General features: G+C 57.1%; 2 protein-coding genes across 2 annotated transcripts; one reads left to right on the forward strand and one right to left on the reverse strand.

Annotated features, from left to right (window-relative positions):
• Positions 1-261: 261 nt before the first annotated feature.
• LHFPL5 (LHFPL tetraspan subfamily member 5) lies at positions 262-3,216 on the reverse strand. The gene is made up of 3 exons (XM_052702463.1): positions 2,625-3,216; positions 780-1,016; positions 262-647 (listed from the first exon to the last, which is right to left on the reverse strand). The coding sequence occupies exons 1-3, from the start codon at positions 3,034-3,036 to the stop codon at positions 631-633; spliced, it is 666 nt and encodes a 221-aa protein (XP_052558423.1). The 5' UTR covers positions 3,037-3,216; the 3' UTR covers positions 262-630.
• A 1,079-nt stretch (positions 3,217-4,295) lies between these two features.
• On the forward strand, positions 4,296-4,991 carry CLPS (colipase). The gene is made up of 3 exons (XM_052702435.1): positions 4,296-4,400; positions 4,612-4,734; positions 4,818-4,991. The coding sequence occupies exons 1-3, from the start codon at positions 4,311-4,313 to the stop codon at positions 4,953-4,955; spliced, it is 351 nt and encodes a 116-aa protein (XP_052558395.1). The 5' UTR covers positions 4,296-4,310; the 3' UTR covers positions 4,956-4,991.
• Positions 4,992-12,303: the final 7,312 nt, after the last annotated feature.

A 12,303-nucleotide genomic window follows, 5' to 3' on the forward strand; every position in this document is an offset into this window, starting at 1 on the left:
ATGCCCTCACAAGGGCTGCGTTAAGTGCCCCACGAGGGCCGCTTTGTTCTCGCGTTTTTGCGAGAGGTGCGGGAGGTGACTCGGACAGTCTTGGCCGTGGTGCAGAGTTTCCCCTGACCTCAAGGAGACGGCACACAATCTAAAAGGCCATATTTTAATTCAGAAGTCGTTTCCTCAAAAGATGTACAAACCCCAAGAGACAGCAAATCGTGGCCCCAGACCTCCCCCTATGGACTCAAAACAAACAAAAAGCAAAGTGAGTCTCTTCCCATCACACAAATTCCATGAGAGCTGAAAGCTGTAGAAAGTCCAGAGGTGATGGTACATGTAGGAAAAGTCACTCAAAAGGAAAGGACCGCATCTCCTGAAGTGATGCTAAGAGCTCCAGGCAGCCCTGGGAGAGAAGGAGAGCGGTTGCTGTTGCCGAGTAGAGCACGGCATCGCATTTTATGCTGTCTCCTGGCAAGGATTTACATTCTCCCAGATGGAGGCACAGCAAAGCCTGTTTCCCACTCGGCCCCAAACAAACCCGTCTGAATACAGCACCAGTAATCCTGTAGTTATGCTGGTGGCGTTGCATGTGCAAGAAACGTCGGAATTGCTGTAGCACTCACACAGTGATCAATGCTGTCATTCACTGCCCTCCTCTGTAAAACAAAAATAATCACTGTGTTAGTGGGTCATGGTTCTAATAATGCTCATAATGAAGGTGCAGGTGTGTTTTTCAGCTTTGTTTTCCAAAAGGTTCACCTCCCCCCACCCTAGCCTGCTGCTCTCACCTTTGCCTTCCACTTTAAAATCCGATGGCAGGAGGTTGTCCTGGCGATTCCCCAGAACGAAGGCCAGAAATGAGAGGATGAGGGCATCGAGGATGCCAATGATGCAGAGGATGTAGGCCCAGCGCACTGTGCAGGCGCCCAACGTGTATTTGTCTGTCTTGTCCCCACACAAGCGCTTCACCTCACTCGAGTCCCAGCCGTCAGGGTAGATGAGGCACCCGATCATCAGCCCAGTGGCTACGAGGCAAAAGGGGAATGGTGTGTGAGAACAACAATCGCTGGTGCTGGCTGAAGGGGCTTCAGTGTGACATGGAGGTTGGGGCTCTGCTCCCTTTGTGACGGTGCTGCAGTGCACTGCAGGGACAGAGCAGCATGGGGACAATGCAGCACAAGAGCAAAGCAGTGTGGGCATGATGCAGCACATGGGCAGAGCAGCAGGGGACAATATAGCTGATAATAAAACAGCACAGAGACAGAATAGTGTCGGGATGATGCAGCATGAGCTCGATGGAACACATGGACAGGGCAGTACAGGGACAGTACAGTGTGAGCACAATGCAGCACATGGAGAGAGCAGCACAGGCGTGACACAGCACTGACTTCCCACACACTGCCCAGGCCACTGCCCCAGCTTCCATTGTGCTGTTGCCTGGGCAACTTGCTCCTCTCCAACCACTGCACACAACATAGTTCTCTCTTCAAGGAGATGCAGCCTCTGAGCAAAGCTGGAACATGGTGTGTTTGTGCAACACTGCTGCTCTGTGCACAGCTGGGTTTTGGCTCGCTGCTGGCAGCAGCGCAACATGCTGATAGACGCCGCTTGCTCAGCTGCTGTTGTTCCAGCGGGGCTGGGAGCTGTGCTGCCACATGGTGCATGGTGTGCCATGGGAACACAGCACCAACTGCCCGGGGACATCTTCTGTTGTGCAGTGCAGCTCCCGGCCCCTCCAGGTGCATTTTTTCCTCTGCATCCTTCTGCTCAGAGAAGTCACTGCTGTTGCTCAAATAGGTACCTGTGGTGCATGGAGCAAAGGGAGCTGCTCTGCGCTGCACTGAGGGTTTGTCCCCAGCCATGGGGAGCTCCTTGGGACAGCACAGAGCATCTCTTACAATTCAGAAGCAGCTGCTTTGTTGTGTATTTAATTAAGCTTTGCTGTAGCCAACAGAAAGAAGGGGCACAGGGAGGTGAGGGCAACTGGAAAGGAGCTGCTGCCCTGGTGGAGGTTGGCCCCAACATGGTACAGGCACAGAGATGGAACTGCTGCTGTTTCCTGGCTCTGCAGTGCCAGGCATTGGGAAGAGATGCGCTTCGGAGACCTCAGCTACATGGAAGAGCAAAAGGAAGAGCAGACAGAGCTTGGGAAACGGGTTTGGAGGGGTCAAAAACACTTGGTTCAGCACAACCCAACCCTTGTAATGACCTTCCCCACTTTGGCTCTATGAATGGTGGTCACATAAAAGCTCTGAATCCAGCAGCAAAGCCCTTCCATGCCCAGCTCCCTGCAGGGCTGAGCTGCCCCAAAGCCTCTTATCTAAATCTTCATTTGAGCTCAAGCTGGGAACTGGAGCAAACCTACGCAGCTGCCTGTCCCCAGAGCCACCTGAGGAGTGCAGGGACACTATGAATGATGCAGGAGCTGTGCAGGTTGGGTTGGATTGGGTTACCAGCAGATCGGGTGTTAACGTGCTGGGAGGGAGTATGGGGAAAGAATGCAAACCTTATAGCTGACAGCGGTGTCCCAATGTTCCTTGAGCTCATGGCAGTGCCCACCACTCCAGGGAGCCCATCCCACACCCACCCCACGCCCACCACCCCATAGCGCAGTGCCTTTCCCTGCCGCTCACCCGCCGCCAGCTGCATCCAGGCACACACTTTGTAGACGGTGGCGGCATTGCAGAAGAAGAAGAGGCTGAAGCAGAGGATAGAGCCGATGATGAGGAAGGTGGAGATGCCCACAAAGAACATTGCCGTTTTGAAGGCACTGGAGGGGATGGTACCGAAATCCAGGGGGCTTCCCTTGCAGATGAGCTCTCCGGTGAGCGCATTGCCAATGCAATAGGAGAAGAGGCCGAAGTAGCCAGCCTGTGGCGTGTCGATGCTGTCGCCGATCCAGTAGGGCTGGATGAAGGTCACAACCATCAGGATGGAGAAGCAGAGTGTGAACAGGGCCCACAGCACACCCATGGCCCGTGCATTTCGCACGTAGTTGGTGTGGTAGATTCGCGCCGCCTCCTGAGCCGGCAGCAGCTTGGGCATGGCCAGGGGGAGAACGGGGGGGTTCGCCGCCTCCCGGGGCCCCGCAGCGCCAGAGGAGAGCGGAGAGCGGCGGTGGGGGCGGGGAGGGCCGCAGGGCCGGGACCGCCCCGGGGATGGATGTGCTGCGGGGATGGATGGACGGATGTGCCGCGGGGAGGTGCCGCCGGGATGCGCTCTGCGCTCGCGGGTCCGGGCCCAGGATGAGCGCCTGGGGTGAGACCGCCTCCTTCCTCCCGCGGGGTGAGACAGCCGGTGTGAGACACCCCCGAGATGTGCTCCCGCCCCCGCCTCGGGATGAGCTCAGTGCCGCAGGACGGGACCCTCCCCCGTGGGATTAGATCCCCTCTGGAATGATCGCACCCCCCCCTTTTCCCCCCTCCCTGTCGTAAGCCTCCCCCCTGACATGTGCCCACCTTCAGGATGTGCCTAACGGCCCCGGAATGAGCACCCTAGGAATGAAAGCCTCCCTGGGGTGAGCCATGTGCCCCCACCGGGGATGCACTCTCTGCCCACAGGTCCAACCTCAGGATGCGACCCCAGGATACAGCCCATGTCCCTGGGAGGTGTTCCTAGGACACATCCTGCCCCCATGGGATATGTGCCTCCAGGATGCACTTTGTGCCCCCACCGTGTGCCCAGGAGGTGACACCCACCCCTGTTTGCACCCCATGTCCTTGCTGCCTGCATTGGGGTGCACCATAGGATGTGTGCTGTTCCCCCAGCAGCCCCCCAGGTCATGCCACGCACCCCAAACTCTGTACTCCTATGCTGTCATCTTGGTGCCCCACAGGTGGGGGCACATGAGGTGCAGACAGGGAGGGGACAGGATGCAGAGACACCAGAAGGCTTTGTCCTCGTGTCATTTGGGGAGGCCACTGCCAGGGCCAGCCTGAATGTCACTGTATGGCCACCGAAGGCCACTAAAGAAGGCCACCAAAGGCCACTGAAGAAGGCCACCGCTGTGCTGGCGTTAATCATTGTCGAGTGCTGAAAGCTGCACCGTTCCCAGAGCTGTCCCCACATCTCAGCAGGTTCAGTTCCTGGGCTCTGGGCACAGTGGATCCCCTCGTGGGAAGTGCAGCACCGTTATCTGACATTTGCTTTGGCTGAAGGAGCAGCAGCACCTGGGGACAGCACGGTGCCACACAACCGCCCTTGGAGCTGCGGTGCGGTGCCACGAGGCCAGGTGCGATAGGAGGGAGCATGGCAGGTGCTGACTATAAAGCAGCCAAACCTACCTGCACTCCAACCCACCAAAACTACCTGCAGCCACCATGGTGCTGCCCCTCCGCCTGCTGCTTGCCACGCTGCTCGTTGCCCTGGCTCTGGGCGCTCCCAGTGAGCAGGGGCTCATCTTCAACCTGGTAATAGGGGAACATATATCCCCACCATTCAGCATACATTTTGGGGTGCCCCAAGACAGAGAGAAAAACTCTTTTGCAGATGGGGAGACAGAGGGAGAGGGGGTTCACTGGGTTTGTGGGGCAGCAGAAAAGAATGCAGCTGTGTGGGGTCAGTTGGGTTTTGTGGGGGGTGTGGGGTTCTGGGTGTGAGCTGATTCCATTGATGCTGCAGGACATTGGAGAGCTGTGCTTACAGAGCGCGCAGTGCAAGAGTGGCTGCTGCCAGCGAGACACTGGGCTGAGCCTGGCACGATGCAGCCCGAAGGCTGCCGAGACCCAGGACTGCTCCCGGAAGGTAGGTGCTGTGCATCCTCTGCCCATTCCCAGCCCAGGAGTGGCCCCAAAGGGTGCTGCCCCACCATGCATCTGTCCCCACAGAGCCTCTATGGGGTTTACTACAAATGTCCCTGTGAGGCTGGCCTGTCCTGCAACGCCGAGTGGAGCATCGGGGGCTCCATCACCAACACCGACTATGGAGTCTGCTATGACAAAAATGACCCCACCACACTGCGGTGACAGACGTGTGTCCCAGTAAAGAGCATCCACCATTGAGCACTGTGCCGTGCCATCACTGTGGGGCAGAGGGGACAGCACAGGGAGGGCTTCATGTGTTCTGTGTGTGTGGTGCATTGAAGTATCGGTTTGGGACACAGGTGGGCAATAAGCAATGAGGTCACGTCAAGATAAGGATGTGGGGGGACAGCTGGATGCAGCAGTGGAGGTTTATTGGCTGTCAGCACTACCATTGGTAGGAAATGCTCTCAGCTTGCCGGTGGGGCATGCAGGGAACTCAATGGTGGTGGTGCTGGTGGCGGCTGCTAGGCTGCAGCCCAGCATGCAGAACTGCAAGCTGAGGATGACCCTGCAATGCCTGCAGCTGCACCTCCTCCTTGGGCTGTAAGCAGCTTGGCCAGCCACAAGCTGTCCCTGAACAGCGCCTCATGCAGTGAGGTGTTGGAGCTGCCATGCACAGCAGTGCACCGCGCTTGTGCAAAGCCCTTGTGCAGCACCTCCAGCAGTAGCAGCAGCTCATACAGCACCAGGCTGATGGCAACTGGGGTCGTCCATGCAGAACAGCAGCAAGTGTAAGTCCACAGAGCAGCAGGCACAGATCTGGGGGTGGGAGGGTTGGATGGGATGGGATGGCATGAGAATTAGGGATGGGATGGGAATAGGGTGGGGATAGGAGTAGGGGTGGATTGGGGTGGAGATGGGAACAGGAATGGCGACGGGGATGGAGGTAGAGATGGGGATAGGGACAGCAGCACCCTGCTGGGGCACACTGTGGTCCCCACAACCATCCCTCAACTCTGGCTCCAGCAGGAGGATGCAGCGGGCGATGCTGTTTAGCGTGGAGGCATGAGAAGGGCCCTCCTGCTCACCCAGCAGCGCCAACATCCTCTTAAGCTCCATGTGCTGCTTTTCATCTCCTCAATGCTCAGCTCTGAGTGGCTATCACACCAACATGGCACGTGGTCCCAACATTTTGCTTTGGGTTCATGTGCCACAAGTGGGGAAAATGAAGCACAGGAAGAGAGGTGGCAGAGGGGATCCCATCCGTAGCAGCCAGGACCTTCAGAATCATGGTGGTGCTGGGAGGGCTGTTCAGTCCAGCTGAGATGGTTTTGTGGAGGAGTTAGTTGGCCATGGCCACCAGATCTCATTTGGAGCTGAGAACTACCCCTGGTGCCCCCTAAGCCACATGAGAGGGGAGGGAGAGGGATATGATGATGTCCCTGCATCCCCCATTGCTGCATGTGCGTGTCATGTCATCCCCCATCCCCCTCACCCCCCCCTCCACCGCTTGTGCTGTTTTTAACACGAGGGTACAGGATGTTCTGCTCTGCACAACCTCAACCTCCCTCTCTCCTCCCCCTGTCCCCCCCCTTTCCTGCTGGCCCCATGGCCTTCACCTCTCCTTCTCTCTGCTCTTATTTAACCCTTTTTCTTGCAAAATAATAAATAAATAAATAAATAAAATTACCTTTTGTTAACATTAGAACCACCATTTTTGCAAGCCTCACCTCTTCTTTTGTTATTTCTATGGTGACTGTTACCATTATTCACACGATATTTCAGCAGGGATCTCACCTTACATCTCCTCACCCTATGTAATGCCTAGAACTGGAGTTCAGGAGTCACTTCAGGTGCCACCCCAGTGCTCATCCACCAAACATCCCCAGCAAGAATTGCTCTTGGGAGAAGGAGTTTGGGGGGTGGGCAAATGCTTCCTGATAGCACTGGGCCCTCCCAGCTTTAACCCTAACCCCAGTCCCAACCCCAATCCTAACTGTACCCCTCTCATAATGGCAGCTGTTAGCACCCACCCACTGGGTGCCCCCTACTATTTCCAGTGGTGCACAATGAGTGCTGGTGGGACAGGGGTTCGAGGGCCAAACAGCACGTTGGGGCTGGTTCCAGTGCCAATAGGATTTGATGGTGCCATGGTGCCATGGAGGGCTCCATGAGTGCACCCCGAAGTGGGGTTAAAGCTGCAGAAATGCATGCGTTGGTTTTGGTCATTGCATTGCAGTGTGTCCCAATTGCAGCTGGGGTTGCTCAGTGACTCCCCTGGGCATTCACCACTGGGGTGGCTTTGGATGGAGGTGGGGCTCATCTGTACTGCAGGAAAGCTATAATCCTTGGGATGACCCCAGGTCCTGTTGCATGCACCCAAAGCTCTGGGGAAGGGTATGGGGCTGATTGTAGGCGCACCCCTCCACATGGCCCCCCACCCTGGGCGCTGACCGGGGTTTGCCTGAAGCTCTGCGGGGTTTGCACAGCTCAGGGACAATGTTGGTGTGCAGACATCATTTCCAACTTTCACTGTAGGGATAAAGACCTTTCAAGGAAAAAAATATAGAAAGAAAGAAAATACAAAAAATGGAAGGTAAAAGGTAAAAAAGAAAAAACGGAAAAGCAAAATTCTTGAAAAGTGGTCTGGTTTTACTCCTTGTGCCAAAAGCAATTGTTGCAGATTTTTCCCAGCCTCTCCTGTTTGGCCTTCACATGGGACATAGAGAGCAATGTCACCACCTGTTCTCCTGCTCCTGTGTTTTCCTCACAGCTGGAGGTGGAGGAGGACAAATTGAAGGACACATTGGGAACAGCCCCTGAGCAGCCCCCCAGGGCGGCAGCAGAGTGCGGGTGCTGGTGTCCCCCATCATTGCACTCCACACCACCACATTCCATCTCATTTCATCATACTCCCATCCCATCCCATAAAACTCCTATCCCACTCCCTCCCATCCTGTCCCATGCCCACCACATCCCATCCCAACCCATCCCACCCCACTGCCCTATTATAAAGCAGGGGGTCATCACCTGGATATGCATATGGGGGTGCTATGGTGGGGACCCCTCAAACCATGCTGTTGGCCCTGAGCCCCCTCAGGAGCACAGCAGCAGGCACTGATGATTTCCAGAAGGACCAAAGAAGCAAATTCCCCCAATCTGCTGGCAGAATGCTTTGTGCTACTGGAGGAATTAATTAGAAGGATATGTTGGAGGGGGGATGGGATTGTGTTAGTATAGGGAGGGCTCCAGGATGGCGGGAGACTCTGGAGTAGGATCCTCCAGGATCAATGTTTTTAGGGTAGAATTCCCCAAAGTGGTGCTGAGCCGTTATTGGGGCAGAGGAGGATCTGTGGGTGCTGTGGACAATGCTGGGAGCTGCACCGGGATGTGATACTGAGGGTTGCTAACATAGGGGTGATGCAATGAGGGTGTGCAGTGCAATGCAGTACAATGGAGGTGTGCAGTGCTCTGGGGGTGTACAATTCTCTGAGGGTGTGCAGTGCAGTGAGAAAGTGCAATGCTCTGGGAGCGTGCAATGCAGTGAGGGTGTGCAATGCAGTGGAGGTGTGCATGCAACGGGGATGCACCTTACAAGGATGAACAGCATTGCAATGAGTGTTTGCAACACAGTGCAGTGCAATCGTTGTGTGCAACGCATGCTGACGAGGACACCCAGCAGGGCCACGTCACCCTGTGCAGAGCAGAGCACGCTGCACTCGCATTCTCCTTACAAAAATGCCGCTCCCAACTGTAACCCAGAGCCTCCCGGGGGGGTTCTTGGGGGGTTCCGGAGGGGGGGTGCCCGGGGCCTCTCGTGACCCCGCAGCAGCACTGCGGGTGGGGGCGGGCGGGGTGCCAGGTCCCGGCGCAGGGACGCGATGTACCGGGAGAAGGGAACAGCCCTGACTCAGCAGAAGCGGGGGGGGGGGGGGGACGACAGAGAGGGGCGAGGGAAACCGCCGCGCGGGACTGCGGGCAGCGCTGGGTCAAAGGGAGAGCTGTGTACGGGGGGGGAGGGAGAGGAGGGGCAGGAAACCCCCATCCCCGTGCTGGGGGTGCCCCGTGGGGTGGGAACCGCTCAGCTCCCGCTGTCCTCAATGTCCTGCTCCACCCCATTGCACTCCAATGTGGTCCACATCACCCCCCTCCCCCCCCCCCCCCCCCCCCCGCATCACAGCCCCCAGCATCAGCCCAGCATCACCCCTGTGCCAGCAACTCCTGCATCACGCTCCAGTATGGCCCCCAGCATGGTCTCCACCATCACCCTCAGCAACACACCCCTAGCATCCCCCTCAGTTCCCCCCCTGCAACACACCCCTTCCAATCAAACCTGTGACATCACAAGCAGCATCATTCCCCAGTGCAGCCCCCAGCACCCCTTCCCACAGCACCGCATTGCCATTCACTGCACACCCCCATTGCACTGCGTTGCACACCCACAGCACATTGCACACCTCCGTTGTACTGCACACCCTCATTGCACTGCACAGCCCAGGGGTCCTGCTCCCACCCCCACCCACCTCCCTCCATCTCCATCAATGCCCCCAGGACATGGCTGAGTTGGGGGTGGGGGTGGCTGGCATGGAGCACCGTCACCCCTGTGCCCGCCCCGGCAGAGGCTGGTACAGTTTGTTACGTCCAGACCGGAATGTACTTTGTGTTAGAAGTGGCCCCCAGCCAGAACGCGCAGCGGCCGTTATTTATACTCCCACTCAGCTCTCTGCATCCTGCGCCCGGCACTCACGGCGTTATCTGTGCTGGGGCCATGCTGGGCCCCCCCCAGTGCCATGCCAGAGCCTTGGACTCTGCCCTCCTGCCATTCATTTACAGAGCAGCATCACTGCTTTCAATATATATTTTAAAAAATACATATTTAAATGTATAATTATAATATATATATTATATACATATATATATACATTCTTGGTGGGTTTTTTTCCCTTTCCTTTGGGGAGAAGACAATCCAGAGGTATAATTTACCCTCTGGGTGGCATAAAGCTGTCCGTGGAGGAGGGGAGTGCCATGGGGCACCCATGCATTGCACACATCCATTGCATTGCTACTCATCCTTGCAGGGAGCATTCCACTGCACTGCACACCCCCATTGCAACATACACCTCCATTGCATTGCTCACTCCCATTACACTGCATACCTCACTGCATTGCATACCCCCACTGCATTGCTGTGCATTCCCATGGGTGTCTGTGCCACCCTAGCGGGACACAGGGAGCTGTTGTGAGGGGGCAGCAGTGGATCCTAGCACATGTTGAAGTGCACGCTGGGTGCATGGTAGCAGGCCAGGGCTGTGATGTGGCAGCAGTGGGGTCTGCCCACTGGGTCCCCACATGCAGTTTCTAGGGGTGGGCTCGTGGGCTCTCCTCAGCACTGTTTCCACACTTCAGAGCAAAGCATGTAGATGGCTGTGTGCAACATCCTGCCATCACTTCTCTGCTGGAAAGATTTGTGGGATCAGATGCAGCATGCAGCCATGCACCCCATTGCCAGGCCCCACCCTTGAGGGCCCCCTGTGCCCCTGTGGCCCCATTGCAGCTGCACCTCAGCCATCACCAGGGACACGGTGTACTCACACTGCGGTTGTGCAACCCCAGCCCTTCGCCTCCGTAAACACCCGACTGCTGCAGCAAAGGGCTGAGCTCACATCATGGCACAATTCAGCCCCCAACCTGGGCTGGGACATGAAGTGGATTGCCGGGGGAGCTTACAGGGAAGAGGGGGAGGGCTGCAAGGGGGGCACCACCCAACAAACTGCTTTGCACCCCCAAAAGGGGCAAGGGGCTCAGTTTGGTGTTGGGAGCCTCATTGCTGCAGGAAGGATTCAGGGAGCAATGGTGCGCTGGGCTTAGAGGTGCTGCACTTTGCAGGAGGGAGGGAGCAGGGAATGCCTCTCCTCTCCAGCCTCCTCTCCTCTTTTTTTTTTTTTTTCTTCTTTTTTTTTCCCCTTCTCCTTTTTCAGTTTTATTACCTTTGGGCAGAAGGCTTTGCCATCACATTCCACAGGGTGTGGGGGCACATGCCCAGGTTGGCACCCTAGGGGTATCCAGGTGTCCAGCATGCCCAGCTGTCACTTGGAGTGCCCAAGTTCAAGGCTTCACCCTGATCCCTGTCCCCATCAGGGGCATCCATGTGCCAGTGGGATGACTGACGAGGGACAGGCAGTGTCCTGGCAGCTGTGCAGTGCCTTCAGGGATTATTCCTGGAATTCTGCTCCAGAGGAGTAGATTTCCTCCTGGGATGGGGTAGGCACTGGGGGGAGGGGGGAACGGGGGACTGAGGAGGGGGAGCAACACACCCAGCACCAGGGCTTTGCATCCAAACCATGCAAGATTTCCCCTTGTTGCAGTGCCATGCTGCAGCACGTCCCACCTCTTCCTATGCCCACAGCTGTCTCCCGTGGGTCCCAATCCTGCCATCACCTCTCTGCACCCCATGCCACTGCTGGGGGCTGCAACTCTGCTCCCAGCCCAGCGCAGCGGGATCTTGCATAATGCTGTGCTACAACACCCAGGCACTGCGGGCGGGTGAGGCGAGGACAGGGCTGCACCGTGCATTTCCTGGCGTGGGGAAGTTGACGTCAGCTCGTGCTCTTCTAACATCGAATTTCCTTACAAATACGAATTGCAAAGTTGGGGTGGGGGAGGACAGAGCACCCCCACACTGTGCTGAGGGAATGGCCACTGGAAGGTCTCTGTTATAGAAACACCCCAGTACTCTCTTCCTATGCATATTATTGTATGCGCTTTTTTTTTTTCTTTTTTTCTTTTTTCTTTTTTTTTTTTCTGTCGAATAAACAAATGGAGCATTACGGTTGCACAGCCCACTGCAGCCCCCCACAGCTGCTGCTATTTAGGACTTTGGCTTTATTACAGGATTCTGCACCAGGTGTAGCTGTGCCAGTGAGGACACCTTCCCCCTCCCCTCCTCCCTAGGGAGGTGGAGAGAAATGCAAAGATTTAGGGGCAGGAAATGGCTTTGAGCAGAAGCCGGGATCAGTGGGTCTCACATCGGAGTGCTGAGGGCCCGTGGAGCATCACCCAGGCCTGGGGTTCCACGGAAGGACACTGGGGACACCTCCTGGAATAGGGCAGCTCTTGGGGAAGCGGAGGGGGGGGGGGGGGGGGGAGAGCGGAGGGGGGGGGGGGGGGGGAGAGCGGAGGGGGGGGGGGGGGGGGAGAGCGGAGGGGGGGGGGGGGGGGGAGAGCGGAGGGGGGGGGGGGGGGGGAGAGCGGAGGGGGGGGGGGGGGGGGGAGAGTGGAGGGAGGGGGGGGGTCCACCCCAGTTTGCAGGGTCGTGGTTTGGGTGTGGCCTCGGTAGCGTTGCTCGATCCCTCCAGAGGCTCTGCTCAGGGCTGGGGAAGCATTGCATGACTACTGGGGGGTGGGGGGCAGTTCGCTGTATTTGGCGCGGGGGAGCTCTGGTATTGAATGGGGACGAGAAGCTCCCGGGCACTGCACGGAGCTGTACCTCCGCAGAGGTATTGCGCAGGGATGAGGCGATCCCCCCGGGGTTATGGTACGGAGGTGAGATCGCCCCCAGAGGCGTGGCATG

Source organism: Tympanuchus pallidicinctus, unplaced genomic scaffold, assembly GCF_026119805.1.
Source record: "Tympanuchus pallidicinctus isolate F22 unplaced genomic scaffold, pur_lepc_1.0 scaffold45, whole genome shotgun sequence".
NCBI lineage: Eukaryota > Metazoa > Chordata > Aves > Galliformes > Phasianidae > Tympanuchus > Tympanuchus pallidicinctus.

Excerpts from the sequence above, each read along its gene's own strand:
- LHFPL5 (XM_052702463.1), bottom strand. The coding sequence starts at position 3,036 with ATGCCCAAGCTGCTGCCGGCTCAGGAGGCGGCGCGAATCTACCACACC. Across the intron at positions 1,017-2,624 it reads CTGGATGCAGCTGGCGGCGG|CCACTGGGCTGATGATCGGG; the intron begins GTGAGCGGCAGG and ends TTTGCCTCGTAG.
- CLPS (XM_052702435.1), top strand. The coding sequence starts at position 4,311 with ATGGTGCTGCCCCTCCGCCTGCTGCTTGCCACGCTGCTCGTTGCCCTG. Across the intron at positions 4,401-4,611 it reads AGGGGCTCATCTTCAACCTG|GACATTGGAGAGCTGTGCTT; the intron begins GTAATAGGGGAA and ends TTGATGCTGCAG. Across the intron at positions 4,735-4,817 it reads CCCAGGACTGCTCCCGGAAG|AGCCTCTATGGGGTTTACTA; the intron begins GTAGGTGCTGTG and ends CTGTCCCCACAG.